The 19,288-nt window shown below is 38.7% G+C and overlaps 1 protein-coding gene across 1 annotated transcript; it reads left to right on the forward strand.

Moving 5' to 3' along the window:
- Nucleotides 1-1,438: 1,438 nt before the first annotated feature.
- LOC115368786 (EGF-like repeat and discoidin I-like domain-containing protein 3) lies at nucleotides 1,439-10,793 on the forward strand. The gene is made up of 11 exons (XM_030065115.1): nucleotides 1,439-1,602; nucleotides 1,941-2,012; nucleotides 2,133-2,168; nucleotides 3,080-3,208; nucleotides 3,930-4,043; nucleotides 5,373-5,554; nucleotides 6,204-6,359; nucleotides 6,649-6,793; nucleotides 7,696-7,880; nucleotides 8,868-9,023; nucleotides 10,180-10,793. Exons 1-11 carry the CDS (start codon nucleotides 1,536-1,538, stop codon nucleotides 10,327-10,329), a joined length of 1,392 nt encoding a protein of 463 aa, XP_029920975.1. The 5' UTR covers nucleotides 1,439-1,535; the 3' UTR covers nucleotides 10,330-10,793.
- Nucleotides 10,794-19,288: the final 8,495 nt, after the last annotated feature.

Raw genomic sequence — 19,288 nt, forward strand, 5'->3', positions numbered from 1 at the left:
ACAAATGCTTACAACCAATGAGAGAGACACTTGAGATGACTGTTGCTGTGAAATACATAGTAAACTAGAATAAATGATTGTACCTGTCTGACAGAAATTCTTGTTGTTTAGCATCACTTTGGAAACCATCCAAGTCTTGCACCTTTTAACACCTCCAGTGTTTATTCCAGTACGATCTCTGGCTTTAACTTATTCCTTTTTTATCTCCTTTGGTCATCTCTTGTTTAGGATGCTTGGTTGTGTAATCTCTCTGGCAACCAAGAGATGAATATTTCTGACTGTCTGATGGCCTTTTTTCCACTGGGCGGCTCCAGACGGCACACAGCTGGCCTGCCCTGCATGTGCACATGTGTGATTCACTCCGAGGTAGGGATGCCCCCAAGTGATTAGTTGTTCTCATTTGGGACACATTTTGTTTTACAGTGTTATTTATTATGTACTCAGATCCCCATTAGTTTTTTGCCTTGGCAGCAAGTCCAATATTCCTCCTGGGGTAAATTAAAACATATATGTAAATGCTTGTATGTAAACTATACATACAAAATCTGTGCAAATAGTGTACAATACAGTAGCCTCACTCCACCAAGATGCCAAAATACTAACCTCAGAGTCTTGGGTTGACAAATGCACGGCACAGCAACACATGAAAACTTTCACAGCCGTCAAACAATGAATGTCCTTCTCAAATAAAATCACAAACTCTAGTGAGGAACAGCAGATCCATACTATGACATAAATAACATTATAAAGCCTTTTAAAGTGATGTGTGTATCACTATTTATTCTTTTGTTTCTTAGTTTTTATCTTTTCATTATTTGACAGGAATATTCCTAATTTTACGGTTGGCTTTCAATTAGTTTTTCGTTCAATTTCATTTCATTGAGTAATGTTTGATTTTTTTTTTTTTTTTTTTTTTTGAGAAGGTATCTTGTATGTGACAAAAAAAAAAAAAAAGAAACAAACAAACAAACAAAAACCCCACTTCTTAATTTTAACTTTTTTTTTTTTTTTTTTTTTTTGGCAAATCATTTTTGCTCAAGTTATTACTGCTGATAATGCAACAACGAAACAAACAGGCAAATAAAAATGAATAAATAACAAAATAAAAGCCAGTCCCCGTGATTCTGTCATCTTACTCGATCCCCACGGTATTGCTGTCCTCATGCAGTAGCAGCCTGTCACTTCTGCTGAATACAAGAGGAGAGGCTTTCTGCCCTCATCTGCAGGAGCCACACCTGACACACACACACACACACACACACACACACACACACACACACACATACACACTCCGACCTTATACTGTAATATTAACAGATGCGGAAGGCGCGCTGAGGTTACTGTGTCTCTATCGGCGTCATCATCATCATCATCATCATCATCATCATCATCATCATCATCATCATCACCACCACCTCGGAGGTTGTTGCGCAGCAGCAACAACAGGAGTGGAGCAGAGTGAGACAGGCTCGGTAGTCTTTTGTTGTTTGTTGGTGTAAGCGGAGGACACGAGGAGCGGGACAAACTTCACCGCGATGCTGCCGCTGCTTTTTCTCCTGCTCGCCTGCAGCGGGGCGAAAGGCTCTCCTCAGGACTGGAGCGGTGAGTGCGTCATTCTGTGAGCACCCTATGGGCTTGGTATTCTTGGGCATGGTCAGGTACAGGGAAGGAGGGAGTATTTTACAAGAGGAAGGTCAGATGCCATGTTAGTATTACGTATTACGTTTTATCCGCGTTTGCGTGATGTTTGACTTAGGATGCGCAAGTTAATCATCAATATTCAGAGCGCAGTTCAAGTATACACCACAGAGTTGAACTGCTGTAAGACAAACGCAGTCTGTTTTTTTCTGCATGAGCTCATGTCATTCAATGAGCTTCTTCCTCTTTTTTTTTTTTTTTTTTTTTTAATTGCCTGTCCCTTACTTCTTCTTCTCTCTCAGAGGATGCTTGTGAACCTGTGCTCTGTGACACTGGGGAAGACTGCAATATTGCACAAGATGATTCCATCCCAAGTGAGTGAATTTGTTTTACTTAATATTATTTTATTTTTGTGTGACCAGTGATTTGTAATTGCACCCATTTTCAAAAATGCTGCACCGGAATATTAAATGAGTACTCTTCTGTCCTTCCAGCATCGTCATCATCAGATGGGAATGAGCTTCCATCAGGCGAGTGACAAACTCCAAAGTTTGAAGCAGTTTTTGAAAAAGATTCATTTGTAAACTGTCAAGAAAAAGCTCAAAAGTATAATGATTTATTAAAAACAAGTCAAAAACAAGTCAAAAGTGTCTATGTGTGCATGAGCTCTGGACTTTGTTAAATTAATCCATTCAGTAGTTTATGTTAATTTCTTAATGAAAGGAAAGTCTTTGTTCCTTTAAGTGTGTCAGGTTGAGAAAAGCGCTTTTCCTCATGTCACATCGACCCACATTATAATCTCTGTGATGACCACTCAAGCATGACAATGTCATTGTTTTTCTTTCTGTATTTGCATGCAGATACACTTTCCTTTCTCCAAATACTGCTGAGCCAGCATTTATCCCTTCAGGACTGAACAGATTATGTGACATAAGTCCTGCTCTATTGTGTTTCTGCATTATGCTCAGCTGCTCATACACACACACACACACACACACACACACACAACCCAATCAGTGGGGTACCAACCTGATGGACAGACTCCCACAGTGCTCGAGAGGGTTGTATTAGCAGAGTGCAGTAATTATACCCTGGCCTATATTTCTCTTCACAGGAAGGACCACACACTGCACACTCATTATACAGCTCTGACAGTGAAAAATGTAGTTTATTGTGTGCAGTTCATTATTCTCTTTCAATAGCAATCAGTGAGTGAGCAAACAGCATAAATACATGAAACAAGTCAACACCCTGTGCAATAGCTCTTGGGTATACAATTTAAATTTATTTGTTGGTTCATTTAATATTGTATTGCAGAGTCCGATTTGACTATTGGATTACTTGTCAACAGATCAATAGCTTTTGGTGGTGATTTTATGTCGCCGAGGAGAGGAAATCTCATCTGGGGTTTTGTGTTGTTGGATTTTGTGCTGCCCTGCAGGGCCTTGCCAGCCCAACCCATGTCACAATGGAGGAGTGTGTGAGACCACTGATGCTCATGGAGGAGAAATGTACATGGGCTACCTGTGCCACTGCTCACCTGGATACACCGGAGTCCACTGTCAGCATGGTTAGTGTTGTGAAGCAGTGTTGCGCTACTGTATTTGTTGTTCTTTCACCATCAGTTTTCCTTATGTTTTTCTTTGTCTCCAGCATCATCCTATACTTAACTGACACACATAGTGCATATATTGTCCCCAAACTACCTCTCAAGTGTACAGCCACATAGCTGCCTTATTACATAATCCTAATGAAAAATGGGGCACCATTTTGCTTACGACTGCTCATGTATTTGCATATCCCAGATACAGGATGAAGAATAGTTCTTTACTCTAGCCCAGAAAAAAAACTTGCCCGACAGCTTTAATAGGTGCTATGACCTCATGCAAACAGAGGGTCTAACATTCATAAAGAACCAGGGATTTTGCATGTTTAGTGTAATATCTACAAAATGTATATTCTTCAGATTGCTGCTAATTTTTTCCTGGAGCAAATATGAATAGATGCAGCTCATTAAAGTATACAAGATGAATCAAGGCAGTGCAAACTATCAGTGGTAGCTGGTATGTCTCTTGCAATTTTTGTGCAGTATGTTATATATTATATTTCCTGTGGAGACAATATTTGCATGTAAGGATGTCAAGAATTGCAGTGTTCAATAAAATACTTTTTAAAAATTTAGATTAATAGATTATATGAGTTATAAGCCATGTCAACCACAGAGCACTGGGTGATATACCGGCTTGTAGTAAAGTGCTGTCTCTGGATGATGCCCTTTCACTCTGTTTCAGATGTGAATGAGTGTGAGAGTGGCCCTTGTCAGAATGGAGGAGTGTGTACAGATCTGAAGGCCAACTACACATGCGTGTGTCCAGGAGAATACACAGGCCGCAACTGCCAGCACAGTGAGTGTCATGTCAGACAGGCATATGAAAAATGAAGCCTGGGGCACAACAATTTTTTTATTGTTATTTTTTATTTTTTGCTTTTTGCTTCTCGCAACAAAAGGGGTAGGCTAGGTGACAAATTCTGAGTCTGTGGTATTGCATTACAAAATCCCTGTAATAGCAAGTTGAAATAACCCAGAAAAAATATTGTGATTACAGTAATATTGGTTACAGATCCATTTATCTGAACAATGGTCTTAGATCAGCGATAATTATGAAAAAGAAATGATTCTCATCGTTCTTTTAGAAAACAACTTGGACTGTAATCGTCATTCGTTCTGTCACTTCCTCTTGTTGGACTATAAACGTGTTAAGTCGACATGAACTTCAACACAGCCACTGTATGTTGGCATAAGGAAATGTTAGGCTACAGGCGTGGTCATGTCACCAAAGAGGGTCAAATCAGGTTCAATCTCCGTCAGCATTTCTGGAAAAAAATCTGGACTGAAATATATTTTCCCTTACCAATTATATGAGGCTTATTTGTTTTTCAGCAACACATTTGAAGTAATGTCTATTATTAGCAACACTGCTGTGTGTTTAACTCAGACTGTCATTCTGCAGATCTTTAAAAAAAAAAAAGATTTTTAACATCTTCTGGATTTGCTGATGTAGGCCTGTGGTGTTTGAACAGCTGAGATAGTAAAAGTTCTGGTGCCAAACAGTCCTCTGTAACATGTACAAAAGTGATGCATTTTCTCCTCATAATAACAATATGTATAGAATATTTTGGCTCACTGAAGTTATATACGTTAACAGGTCTGCCCACATTATGAATAGTTAACATTAGCTTCACACTTGTTCAGCAATTTGTTGTGGATATCGCCTCCCATTCACGTTAACCTCAGAGCTAGTCAGAGCTATTTCCATCCTGTTTGTCTCATAAGTCTCAGTGGCCTTGTTGTTTCATGTAGATAAATTAAAGAGCAGGGGCACTTGATTAAGTAAACCAGACAATATGAGTTTCAAGTGACAAAACCTTACAAGATCTTCTCTGTTTGTATATATTTGAAAGACAAAGATTTGATCAGGTACTACAATTAACACACTTTCCCACGAGTAGATTTTGTTTTTATTTTAATTTCAAAGTGGGAAAGGATGTCACCCACATTTTTCTTTCTCCAATGTGCCATAAAGGGTTTCTCCTTGAATTTTTCTTTCAGATTGTCATTCTCTGTCACCACATGCATATTGAAATATATGAAATGCAGCACTTTCTCTACAGCTTGGAGGTTTTTTTTTGTTATTTTGATTTTTGTTGAGTCTGTGTGTGTGTCACTTGAGCAGAGTGTTCTGGACCTCTGGGCATGGAGGGAGGCATCATCTCCAATGAGCAGCTGTCTGCCTCTTCCACGGACAGCACCATGTTTGGCCTTCATCACTGGCATCCACATCTGGCTCGCCTGAACAAGAGAGGCATGGTGAATGCCTGGAGCCCAGCAGAGACCGACCGACGGCCCTGGATACAGGTATGTACACTCAAAAAAAAAAAAAAAAAAAAAAAATTCCTTGGGTTTTATTTAATCAAGTTATGTCAACAATTTCCACCAAACTGAGTTGTTTTCGATATAATTAAATAGTATTATTAAGATAGCAATAACTGACTTATGTGCAACCAACATCTTTTGCTTACTTAACTGTGATGAGTAACACCAAAATAAAGATATCCTTTACACTGACTTAACTCACTTATTTAAATACAGCTTGATGGACTCTCATTACTCAACTGTATTTAGTAAGACCAACTAAACTATACTTTGTTGTTCCAAATTAACTGACATAAATAGATGTGACAACCACTGAATTTTGTTTTACTTAACTGGTTATTTCATTGTTATGATGTTAGTAATTTTAAATGGACTTACTGAACCAGATTATGTCATTAATTTCCTCAGAGTATAGTTAAGTAAATTGAAATTACAGTGTTTTGGTTTGTTTATTACCAATGAAATGCAGTATACCACCATAGATCGCCAACTTGCTCAGCTGCGTGTGCCCCAAGTCAGACGTACAGTATTCACTCGCTTAAACTGGAGCAGTGGGGCACACATCAACATGCATATGTATTTCAGCATCGGACAATAGATTTTTTTTATTGTTTCCCCCTTGTGTGCCCAGGTGAACCTGCAGCAGCGTATGCGTATCACTGGTGTGCTTACCCAGGGCGCTCGGCGGATGGGGAGCTCAGAGTTTGTGAAGTCATTTAAGGTAGGCCACGGGAATGATGGAAAGACCTGGAAAATGGTGAAACTCGAGGGCAGCAGCCAGGACATGGTGAGACTATTTTTGTTTTCACCTCTAGATCCATTTCACAGTTTCTGTTTTCTCCTGCTGTACTTGGAAAAAAGTCATATGATCCTGATATTTGCAGCAGGTCTTTTAAAGGTCCTTTAAACAAAATCTGATTCAGCTGAGTGGTACCAACAGAGTGAGTTTGACATTGTAATATAATTGCTGGAATCCCTCTTGATTTCAGCCACTGCCATGTATTATAAGGCCACTGGATCACAGAAAACTAGTGAATTTTAGTCTTCTGTGCACATTTTTCCCTGTTTGTGTGCAGATTTTCCATGGAAACACAGAAAATAGTGCTCCCATGGCTAATGCTTTTTCTCCACCAATTGAAGCCCAGTATATCAGACTTTACCCACAAGCCTGCAGGGGCCACTGCACGCTTCGCATGGAGCTGATGGGATGTGAGCTCACTGGTCAGTCACCTGCATAAACACTCTACAGCCAACTCCTATTAACAGTGTACATGGCTTTTTGTATATAAAAGACCTTTTCATATTTCTAGAGACAAAATGGGTCAAAGGGGAAATATTTTAGTCCACTCTGTAAGCAATGAGCTGTGGTGGCCTCTGTTTGAGTGGGTCCTCAACAACAATAATACAGTACAAGCACAATTAGACAGAACATGCAACAAAAACAAAGATAACAAGACAATGAAACAATACCAAATGTGACAAAAAACCAAACAAACAGACAAAAAAAAAAAAAAAAATCAAATCAAATCAAATAATAACACTAATAATAAAATCAGGAAAATCAGATCATACCCTTGCATACACTTGCAGAGCATGAAAATGGATCATTCATTCATAGATTATAGAAAAGGAGCCTATTAATGTGAATGATAGCATAAAGTAATAAATTAAAAAAAAACATCATTATAGAGGTGTTATGGGCATATACAGCTGATCCGCTGATAAGAAGACAGGGCATTTTTGACATGATGACGTGAATGGAATATTTACATCTAGATTATTCTGGAGGTCGGAGGGATCTAAAGGCTTCTTTATCTATAGACTTAAAGACAGCAGGAACAGAAAAAAAGCTGCATAGATTGTTTTGATTGACAAATAGAGGAGAAAGGCATCATAATCTGTTTTAAATAGCAAAGGTGATTGAAATGTAATTGAAAATAAACTGCAGTCAGTGTTGTTGTTTTCTTATGATGGGAGAAGGCCAGTTTAGAGCTTCATACATTGCACAATGATGAGTTATGAAAGGTTGAAAACGAACTAAACATCCCATATCGGCCCCAACAATGTTTTTGCATAGTTACCCTCTGTCTCCAAGCTTGCCTGATGTTGTGTCCTCCCCTCAGGCTGCTCAGAGCCACTGGGGCTGAAGTCAGGCCATGTTCTGGATTCGCAGCTATCTGCCTCCTCTGTGTATCGCACCCTGGGAATGGAGCTGCTGTCCTGGAGGCCTGAACAGGCCAGACTGGATCGGAAAGGCAAGGTCAATGCATGGACGGCTGCCTGGAACAACCAGAAACAGTGGATACAGGTAAAATAAGAGCAGTAGACAGGGGAAAGTAGACAGAGAGAGATATCGAGGCAGAAATAGAGAGCATCTTTGTTACTAAGAATGTGCACTAGTCATTTCTCTCATGCTTAGCTAGGCAGTGCACAGTCTAAACAAATATTTGAACATTCAGCGTGTGCCAAAAAATTCAAAGTCTAAAGCAAATTGTAGACGAAAATAATCATTGCTCAGAGAACAAGATTGATCCTTTTTAGATGAATTGGCATCAGTGGTGTTATGAAACCCTAGTTAGCGTGCCAACTCTATTCCGCAAAGTTGACAGTATGATTTGTCCATGCCAGTCTTTTGTGTGAGTCAGCAAGAGAGCGTGGATGTTTTCAAATGTCACCTGACGCCCTCTAGTGGCTGGTGTGCAGTGATGGCTCCTAATCAGCTGCTGGGCCACTGTATCTCCAGCGATTTAAAATTAGGGATAGGAAAAAAAAAATCGATTCTGATACGAATTGCTTCAAATCGTTACAAATCATTTGGTTAATTTTATGTCCCCATGCTGACCCTGAATTGATACTTTGTCTATAATTTAAATTAATTAAGGAAAAAAAGAAAGAAAATTAATAAAAAGATAGATTTTAATTAAATTATAATACATTCGTTTTATATTCATTATTATTTTGTTTTATTATACTTTTTTTTTTTTACCTCATTTATTTATTGTTTTTACATTTTATTCATCTTTTTATACATTAATTACAACTGAAGAACTAAAAAGTCTAATTGAATCACAAGATTAATGAATCGCAGTACATGTTGAATTGGTACCCAAACACTGAATTGTGTCGTATTGCAGGGTCCCTTTTGATCCCCATCCCAAGATAAAATCTTTTGCTATATCTACATACAATAGAATGCTAAAGCCCAAACAGCTGACTTAAATCCTTGCAAATAAATATTTGAATATTTGTATGATCCATCTCTAGTTGTTACATCTCTCTAACCTGCTCCCTGTAGGTGGACCTGCTGGCTCCCACCAACATCACAGGGGTGATAACTCAAGGTGCCAGGGACTTTGGGCTGGTTCAGTTTGTCAGCTCCTACAAGCTGGCCCACAGTGATGATGCAGTCAGCTGGACAGTCTACCAGGACGAGTCACAGCACACAGACAAGGTAAATACACCTGACACCGACCGTTTTATCTTTTGTCACTGGGGACAGCCTGAGGAACTAAATACAACAAGGAATGAAAAGAGCTAATCTAATAATAATAATAATAATAATAATAATAATAATTCTCCCAGAACCCTGTTTACTCAAGCCTCCAGAATTTATAAAGAATTGGTCTATCAAATGTAGAAAATGAGGAAACTTCAAACTTTTTCATGTGCTGGATCCTGGAGTTGACTTTCATTAAGCCCCCAAGTGAAGTTATTTTGCCCTCTGGACTATGAAATAAAAAAAAAAATATTTTGGGTTGCATTACTTATGAAATGTTGTAGTTGTACAAGGCCAGATCAGTTCCTCCGCTCTGCTTGAAAGTGAGCTAATCAGTGAAATCATTTGTTGTAGTTTTTGGTTTGAATGAAAACCTGCAGAGTCTCGGCTTTCCATGGCACATGGTTGATACCCCTAGCCTAGGCTTACTTATCAAATACGTTTTAATTGATGTCTGTATAGATTATCAGTTATCCAGGTCATAGTTATCCACATTGAGTTGAGTCGAGGCCGAGCATCTTCAGAACTGAAGAAACTTCTTGGATGAGAATTGAAATATCTTTAAGAATCTACAGACAGTCCATTTGATCTCGATTCAGCCTGATATAGATAAGTGGTGAGAATAAAACCTTACATTAAAATAATCACCCATACATATTTTTATGGGGGAAAAGGTGGTGAGCAAATAAGCAAATACGGGAAAATTTGTAAAAAAAAAAAAAAAAAAAAAGTTTACAAGAAAAAAATAGCAATAAATAATTAAATCCAAAATTAGCAATAAATAAATCAAATTAAAAAGGCAATAAATAAATCAATAAAAAAATTAGCAATAAAAAATGCAATTAGCAATAAATAAAACCAAAAAGTAGCAATAAATAAATTAATTAAAATAAACAAACTGAAAATTTGCATCCCGCAAAACCCACAAAAAAACAAAGAAAAACAAAAAATACTGTCTGTTCTACATTTGGGCCATTGAGTAAACTCAGCTTTGTGTGTCCAATTGCCCAAATTGAAAATTAACATGACAGCTCAAGTGTCTTTTTTTTTCTTTTTCGTTTGTTTGTTTTTTTTTTTTTTTGTATGACCTCACCTTTTGTCTCGGTGACAGATTTTCCAGGGGAACTCGGATAGTGACACACACAGGAAGAACTCCATTGATCCACCAATATATGGCCGTTTCCTGCGGCTCCTTCCGTGGTCGTGGTACGGACGCATCACACTCAGGATGGAGCTTCTGGGCTGCTCGGAGGAGGAATGAACATCAGCACCCCTCTGTCTGTTCTTCCTTTGCATTTCTTTTCCCTGTCACTTCCTATCATTTCCTCTCTTACTTACAATGAAATGGGGCAAATTTGAACAATCAGTGTTTAGAAAAAGCATAGAAAAACACTAAATCAGCACAGCAGGTTCTATTCTGAGCCCTTTCTCCTTTGAAAACATGCTCTCATATAACTAAACTGCATTCTCAATTACGTTTCAACAGGAATGTATTTTTGTCAAGGATTACATTTGTTTGTAATGTATCACAAGAACGTTTCTAATCTCTTGGAGGAGAGATCAAACAGCCAGTTTTAATACATGCAAACATTATGTACGTCACATTACATTATTATAAGAAAGTGGTTTTATATGCCTAAACATAACCTCCTCCCTAACCTTAACCAAGTAGTTTTTATACCTAAAGCTAACCTTTCCCTAACTTTAACCAAGTAGTTTTGGTGGCTAAAGATATGTAAGGTATGTAGAAACATATTAGTGACACATCTGAAACTACAAAATACATTTATCCCCAAACATAGTTAAGAATGCAGTTTAGTTGTATGGGGATGTCATTTTTAAGAGACAGGGTTGCTATTTTGGTTGCTGTTATTTATTCAGTGAGTTTACGGTATTTAAGTGGTTTAATGCCTTTAATTGTAGTAAAATGACTGCTCTGAGTGTAGTCGAAGCACAGTGCCACGTGACTTCACAGTCATCATGAAATGGCCTTTCATTAGCCATGACCACTAACTGTTTTTTGTTAATGACTACTGTAATAGTAGACCTACTGAATTGTATATTGACTATAGCTACTGGTAATCACTGAAACTGCACTGAATGGATTTTGATTGTAATACTATATGCTGCGTTTGATATGAGGTCAAATTGTTAAATGCATTTGAATAGCTAAACCTTCAGTTGTTTTATTGTTGTAATCACACATCAGCAATGCAGATGAAAAAGTTTGAATAAAGGTTTTTAGACAGAATGGAAGAAACTTGTTCATATAATTCTATTTAGTAGGTTTGATTCATGAAGTAGTAAATAGTATAGGGTTGATATAGAGGTTATATATATATATATAAAAAAATCATTACAGCCATATCCAAGCCTAAATTTAAGATGCTCATAAGAATTCATGAAAACACTTGCAAAATATTTTCTCAAATACCTGTTAACCTTGAAAATAAATGGCTTATCAACTTCTTGATTTCTCTTCCATGAAAGCTTGTATTTGATAAATAAAATACAGCACCATAGTATTTGCCCTTGTATGATTCCCCGCTTTTATGCACTAAGTCACTATGACATTGGGCAGATGTTATCATATGTTGGAATTTTTCATATAGATAGAGTTTGAGATGAAATAAATACACTAAATGTGTGTGTCTCCTCCATTTCATGCACACGAGAATCAAATTTATAGATTATCACACTGTACAATTCTTTGTGAATTCTCTGAAAGCCCAGGATGACTTGCTCATTCAGTTTCAGTTCAGTGAAGCTCTCCAAAACGTGCTATCATGGGATCCCAATCTTTTGTCAAATTTTTGGTTGGTCCACTGATGGAGTATTACATTTTTATTTGTGGATTTTTATTTATTTATTTATTTTCATCAATTATATGTTTTCTTCTACCAAAGGACACTGGTAAGGTCAAAAGCATATTTTCTTATCCAGTGCAGAACCTTAATGTTTGCTATTGAAAGACAAACATTTGCTTTATCTAAAGTATTATGTCATTACTTTGATTTGGTTAAAACAAATAGAAATGCAGTCCATTTATTGATTTATTTGCATTTGCTCAAAGTGAAACGCAAGGCAGAGACTTTTATATTGCATTGTAGTAAGTCTGCTCGGTTCTTATTGCTGGTGTCTTTAAGGAATCACCACGCAGTTTGTTGAATTTCAAAACTAAACAGGCATAAAGCCAGCAATTATCTTTCCGCAGCCACAACTGTAATGACCAACCTTGTGTAAAGCTGCAAGCTCTCTTTGACAGCAAGACCTCAGTGTCACTGACATCTGCTGGCTACGGTGCAACACTGCCATTACCATGACAAAACTAAATAATTAACTGCAGCCGTAAGGATCTGAAAGAGGGCAAATCACCCCCCTCACCGAGCTCTTGTTACCCAGGTTGGGTAAATTCCCAGGTCTGACGAAGCCACAGACACACGGCTCTGACACCTCATGGATTATTAAATTAGAACTGAGTCAAAGGTGTTTTCTGTTCTTTTTAGTATCTTCCTCCCTTACATTTCTCAGCCTTTAAAAGTTTTAAAAAATTCCTAGTGGTACATGAATGACTTCAGTGTGCCACTAAAATTCAATGGGTGTGACGTAAATATAAAATTTGAGATGGCGATGACGAACACACATCCCACAACATGTTCGTGATGAAGGACATTATTAGTGATCCTCAAGGGTTGGTTGACTTTGTTGTTTCTACCTCTGAGAAAATGCCACTTGGTTCTGAGGGCTACCCATTTCCTGTTTGCACTTGCATTCCTGAATGGACCCAGATGCACAAATTAATTAAATGAATGCTGCTAATCTACCAATTTTAAGGCAAATGCGCAAAGTTAACTACAGGCTAACCAGCTGCACACAGTCACAAAGAACAAGAGGTGTTTCTGCCAGGATTGGGTGCAACTCCACAGCCGCCACACTCCTCTGGGACGGGGCACAGAGACTTCTTGTGCTCCCTGTTTTGGGCTGGTTTTGGCTGGGTTTAAGTTGGGGAATGCGGAGGCAGGAGATAGAGCTGGTGGAGAGGCCTGCGGGGCGGGGGGAGAGGGGTCGGGATACGGTGCAGAACCCTGAGGGGGGTTTCATTTCAAAGATGTATAAACATCAACTCCCAAAGCCACACTAACCCCAGTCATGTTACAGAGGGCAGGACTGCTGATTCTGGCATGGTGGGTTTGTGAGCGTGCAGAGCTGTGAGTGCGTACATGGGTCTGTGTGTGTTAAGTGTACAACAGTGATGTACGTAAAGATAGCCAAGCATGTGCACGCTCGTTCACACACACACATTCAGACTTGGATTCCTTGTTTAAGCCATCCTCCTACTCACAGTTTAGATTCTCATGTGATTGTCAGACTTTACATTTTGATATCACATATAAACCCTGACACATCAGGACCCATGCTGGCAGTACACTCAAATATGATTTACACCATATACACACACACACAGGAGAGTTTGAATATTTTTGATACAATATTTAATACACAGCCCCTTTCCAACCCAACTGGCATGCTCCAGTTAACTCTGGATCCCAGGGGTAAATGGCAAAAGTGAGTAATAATTCCCAAAAGTAAAGCTGCATGGTAAGTTTTGAGAAATAAATACTGTTTAATCGATTTAAGTTTTTCATCCACACTTTATCTCTCTCGGTATACTGGATGTACATGATTTAGGGCTATGGATATGAGACAAGACCACTGAATTACACACAGCTGAAAAATATAGGATTTTTTTTTTTAATCCTTGAGGGTTATAAAGCAGCCTATTGCAAGTTTCGGAATGTTTTCGCATTTTAAGATGCACATACATCATTTTTTCTTATCTTTCATTAATTATGGAGGATACATGTAAAAATTCCACAAGTGTTGCCAAAGAAGGCGATTCTGCTAGCATATCAAATACATTTGGGAAAAAAATAAATGAGGATATAAATAAGATGGTATTATAATATATGTAAAATTGCAGGACCTTGCTTATTTTAGAATCCCTGAGGGAAGCCTCGTTTGTATCTTGCCTGGCTCAGCCATGACATCGCTCTGTCACTATCATGGGTTTCCCACAGAGAGTTCTCACTAGCTGTGACAGTCCTGTGAAAAGTAGGTGCCGCTGGGTCTCTGCTTATCTATGAGCGCGTCTCCTGTCTCACATGTGTGTATTGAGATAGAGGCTGGGGGAGAAGTTCTATCTCATCGCAGGAAAGACTCTGAGAGGCCTTGATACGCTCCACGCTTTCATCCTCAAACTCTTCCTCTTCACTGTGACGCTTTCTCCATCTGTATGTCCTCTTGTTATGTTATGTTATGTTATGTTATTCTGCATGTAAAATGTGCTAAATAATGTCCAAATAACCTTCCAAAAGGGATGCACATGCAAAATGAATCTGCAGTTATCCCATATTTATTAAAAAGCCAGAACAAAATGCAACTATGATAGAAGTGACTCTTCCTCAAGGCCACAGCATAGCCTTGAAAAAGTGCCGGGTGTGGTTGTCTTTTGAGCTTTATCAAATTCTCTCTCTCTCTCTCTCTCTCTCTCTCTCTCTCTCTCTCTCTCTCTCTCTCTCTCTCTCTCTCTCTCTCTCTCTCTCTCTCTCAAGATCAGCCAAATGACAACTGCTTATCCTCTTTCTTTGTCTCTTTGTAAATGTAATTATTTGGGGTCACCATATTATCCTATTACCCAGAGCACCATTGTTAAACAAGAGCACTGAGTCTCAGTGACCTGATCTGAACTGAGCATTTCTGTCTCAGTGACTCAACAATATAAACAACAACAGCTTGAGCAACAGGGTTTCTCTGAGAGGGGATGTTAAAGAGCCATACCATTGATTTTGAATGTTTGGCCTATTTGCTACAATTTCCCCACATTTTACATTGCAACTAATCATTTTGTAAGTCACGTGGGGGTACTAAAGCTTTCACAGCATATAATCAAAATCCCTCTGTTTTTAAATATGAATTTTTGGTTAAAACATCCACCTTATAATGTTCTGCCTCTTCTAACAAAGTCTTCACTGTTCGTAAACCACAGAACTGATAATTAGCTTTGTAAAGCAAACGTTTCCTCAGGAACTATTTTCCAGCGGAGGGACTGTTTTGCTCCACAGAATTTCAAGTCATCCAAGCAAATCAATGCTGCTGCTTTTAGGAAAACTAATGTGGACGACTTTATTACAGTGATGGAAAACTGCTGTGAAGAAAGTTTATGTCTCTGAAAGTTCATTGCAGGATAAAAGTAGGACAAAATAATATCGGAGTTCTCAAACACAGCTGCTTTTCTTGAGAAAAGATGATCAGAAATGTGAAGTAGATGCATTTTGTATACAGATATTAGACTAAACATGCAAAATCACTGGTATGGTCCGTTAATGGAATGGTAAGTGGAAACTTATTGCTGCCTTCCTGTCTGAACCCCATCCAGTTCTCCTGTCTGTCAGACTCTCAGACGGCATTTCTTACCCCTTGGTATGCCGGCCTTGAACTCCACTCATGTTCAGATGAATGTGAGCAGGGGCAGAGAGATTGCCTATTTACCAGGTCTGGAGTCAGCAGACTACACAGAGGCAGCATTTTGAAGACACCACATTTGAACATGCCGCCCAGAGTGCATGTGGAGTAAATAAAGTTGTGGATTTTCAGTCTATGTGTGTGTAGGTGTGCATTTGTGCTCGCTGCTCCATTTGGGGTGGGCAGTGATGGGCTAGTCTGAAGGCAGGGGGCAGGGAGAAGTAGAGAGCAGACCTGGCTTTAGAAAGCAGTCTCTGTTTTTACTTTTACAAAGCAGGACTCAGTTTATTAAGAAATTAAACTTGAAAGGGAAATTCTGGCTCGCTTCCGCAGATCAAAGTAGTGCAAATACCAAGGTTGCTGATTATTGCTTGTATTGTTTGAAGGCAAACTTGCAAATGAAATAAAAAGATAAAAGATGTTTTTCAGTTTTTCAACTCACTTCCCTCTATACACCAGGAATCATGAATGGTGATAAATGCCAGTCATTAGTCAGCACGGAGGTGCGGCTGCCACTGTTGCAGTGTGTTAAAATCCCAGTGTTGGGCAAGCTTGTGTTCATGTCATTAAAATAAATCTCCTGAACCCCACCCTGAATGAGCACAAAGACCCCCTGTCCACACTCACTGCGTGTGTGTGTGTGTGTTCTGTAAGTCAGTGCACTTTGTGGCAAGTCAAAAGATTTTACCACTAGAATAAAAAGATACACTGTCATTCATAACACAAGGGACAGTTTTAGGCAGAAAGAACAACTGAAAGTTCACAAATGTTCACAAATAACCGCCCAATGCTGGATAACATAAAAACTAGTTTGTGTGGATTATAATGTGTAAAATAGGTTTGTGATTACACCTGTAAAAGTAGAATATAGAAAATAGGGTTTACAGAACTGTCCCACCACTATCAGTTCAAAATTGTTTATTCTGGCCAAAGTTCAATCAGATTTATGCTGGCTTACAACGCTCTCATACATCACCTCTTCAGGGTTTACGGCCGACAACCCGATCGCTGACCTTTTCAACTCTTTTACAATTACTTTCACCTTCTGCTGGGAAAAGCGCGCTGACCGCAACAATGGTCCAGTTAATGGTGCGATGTTAACGATGTGGGGGGGAGTAAACGCATATGGAGCGCTGGCTGGCTTATCTTTTGCACCCCAAATGTGTTGACTGTAGGAGGGAGCTCTGGCTATTAGCTTGGGATTACATTGTTATGCAGTGCAAGGGTATGGAGCAGCAGTGCACCACTGACATGCAAAAGCAGCCTGAAAGTTTAAACTGAGTAGGCAAATGTACATATATATATATATATATATATATATATATATAATACAGACCGCAAAACAAATACCATATTCCATGTGGTTGTGTTAATGCTTTGATGGCTGTAAGACATAAATACAGCATGAAATGTGTCAGACCACTCACACTCTGCATGCTTTCTCTAAGGTTTGTGGATATAAACAGTTTGGCAGTGCTATTCACTGACAGCCATCATCCCCAAAGCTTGTCTATTAAAAAAAATACTTTCATTAAATCAAGTATTTTTATTTGAGATATTTGTGGCTTGCTAAATTGACAGTTTGTTTTGAGTGGGATATTGCTCAATAGTGAGAGAGTCATACAGTCTGAGCTTACACCATTCCCCAGAGGAAGACAAATGATTCTTTCCCTTTCCAGATTAGAAGTAACACATTTAATTTGTCCATTTGTTTTTCCACTGGTGACGTTTTCATCAGTTTGTCCAGTTATGTCCTTGAACAGATGTTAGGCAAAACTGTTTGACATTTAGTCTTGAGTAGAGTGTTAATCTGCCTTGGAAATAGTGTAAGAAAAATAAAATGAATAGAGGCAAAACTGAATGCTTTTCTCCCAATCAGATGAGTAACAGAGAAATAGTGACAGACACAGAGAGAGTTAGAATCTGTTAATGAGAATCTAATCACTTCTTGGGTGGATGTGTTGTGAAACATTCCCAGCAGCATGTGGTTTCTGAAAAGCCAAGTCACAGGGAACAAATCAACACCCGGGAACTGCTCCTAATTACGCCATGACTGGATTCACTAATGTAAACATGTGTAGGTTGTCCTCTGCAAGACGTCCCATTGTGTCAAGCGTTTGAAGGGCTTAAGTCCTGTCAGCATGCGCTGGAATATATCACGCCTTCCACGCTCCCTTCATTAAGTGTTCACTGATGTTAGGTTTGCTGTAGAACATAAAGTAAACCCTTTGAGATCCGAGCAAATTCACTGTATTTCTTTCAAAAGCATGATATGTACCAAAAAAAAATAAATAAATAAAAAAATAAAAAAAATCAGGGAATCTGAGAAAAAATGTAATTCCAAGTAAATAACCATAAAGTTACAAAAAAATTAACGACTAAAAATAAAAAAGAAAAGTAAACAAGAAGAAAAAACTAAAAAACAAACCTAAAAAAGTCAAAAACAACCCAAAAATTTAAACACACACACACAAACTAAAAAAAAAAAAAAATCAAAAAATAGAATAATAATAATAACAACAAAGAGCATGCTAAAGGAAGTGAATTTTGTTTATAGTGTGAAATAGAACCTTTCAATACAAAAGTTGGGCTCCTGGGTTTCAAAGGGTGAAGTCCAAGACAGGAAAATATATTTCCTTCCCCACTTTCCTTCTCACTAAACACCTCTCAACATCACAGTGGCAGCGGCAGGACACAGTGGCAGGACACAGCAGCAGATGAATTCTGCCATTCACAACTATTTCCGCTGTTTTACTAGCCAGGTATAATTTTGTAAAAGAGAACATGGCCTCCAGGTGATGCATATTTACCTGCCAAAGCAGCTTTTAGAGTAGATAAACCACCATGGTGTAACTTCCCACCCTGATCACTGTGCACTACATCTTGCAGAGTCTCAGGACTTCCTTCAGGGAGAGTAATGCCTGGACTATGTTCTGTGTACCTGCATGCTAAAAACAAACAGAATCCATGTTGTTTGTTGACATACAGCAAAATCCAACAGACTAGTGCTGGGTGGGGTAGAGTTACAATCAAACAGAAGAGTTTCAGTGGCATTTGGGAAGAGGTACAGTGACAGCGACCGAAAATGATATACACATTTGAAAAAGCTGTTCTGATCCCTGCAAAATATCAATCTGCATCTGGGAAGAGATCATTTGACTTGTTTCCAACACACTTTCACTTGTTAGAGAACTTACCACATGTATGGCAAACTAAGATTTTAACACAATGCACACTGACTTTAATGATTTTGACTTGCCATCACTTGTTAAACTGAGCTTTATAAGAGCTCATGGGTTCAAGTTTCTGTAATTATGTTTCTGATTTTTTTTTTTTTTTTTTTAACCTTATAGAAGCCAGGGGGGGGATAACTCCAAATCATGCTTGTCATCACAATATTGAGCAACAGGGGTTGGGTACCTCCTTAGACTTAGACTTTCTGATGGGTGTGGATGTGGTTAAAAAAAAAAAAAAAAAAAAAAAAAGTTCATCTGGGGAGATGTATCACACAACAACAACCAAAACTCCCATTAGTCCCTGAGAACAAAAACACTACAATCAGCTGAGCAGATGTCAGGCAAACTGGCAAGCTGAGTGATTTTTCAATTGCCGGTACCACTGCCAGACCTGGGGAGCCGTGCGTCATCGAGGAGCGAGTGTCCAGTTTCCTTCTTTGTAAAGGACTGGGCAACGCTCGC

The sequence above is a fragment of the Myripristis murdjan genome, chromosome 12, assembly GCF_902150065.1.
Source record: "Myripristis murdjan chromosome 12, fMyrMur1.1, whole genome shotgun sequence".
Classification (NCBI taxonomy): Eukaryota; Metazoa; Chordata; class Actinopteri; order Holocentriformes; family Holocentridae; genus Myripristis; species Myripristis murdjan.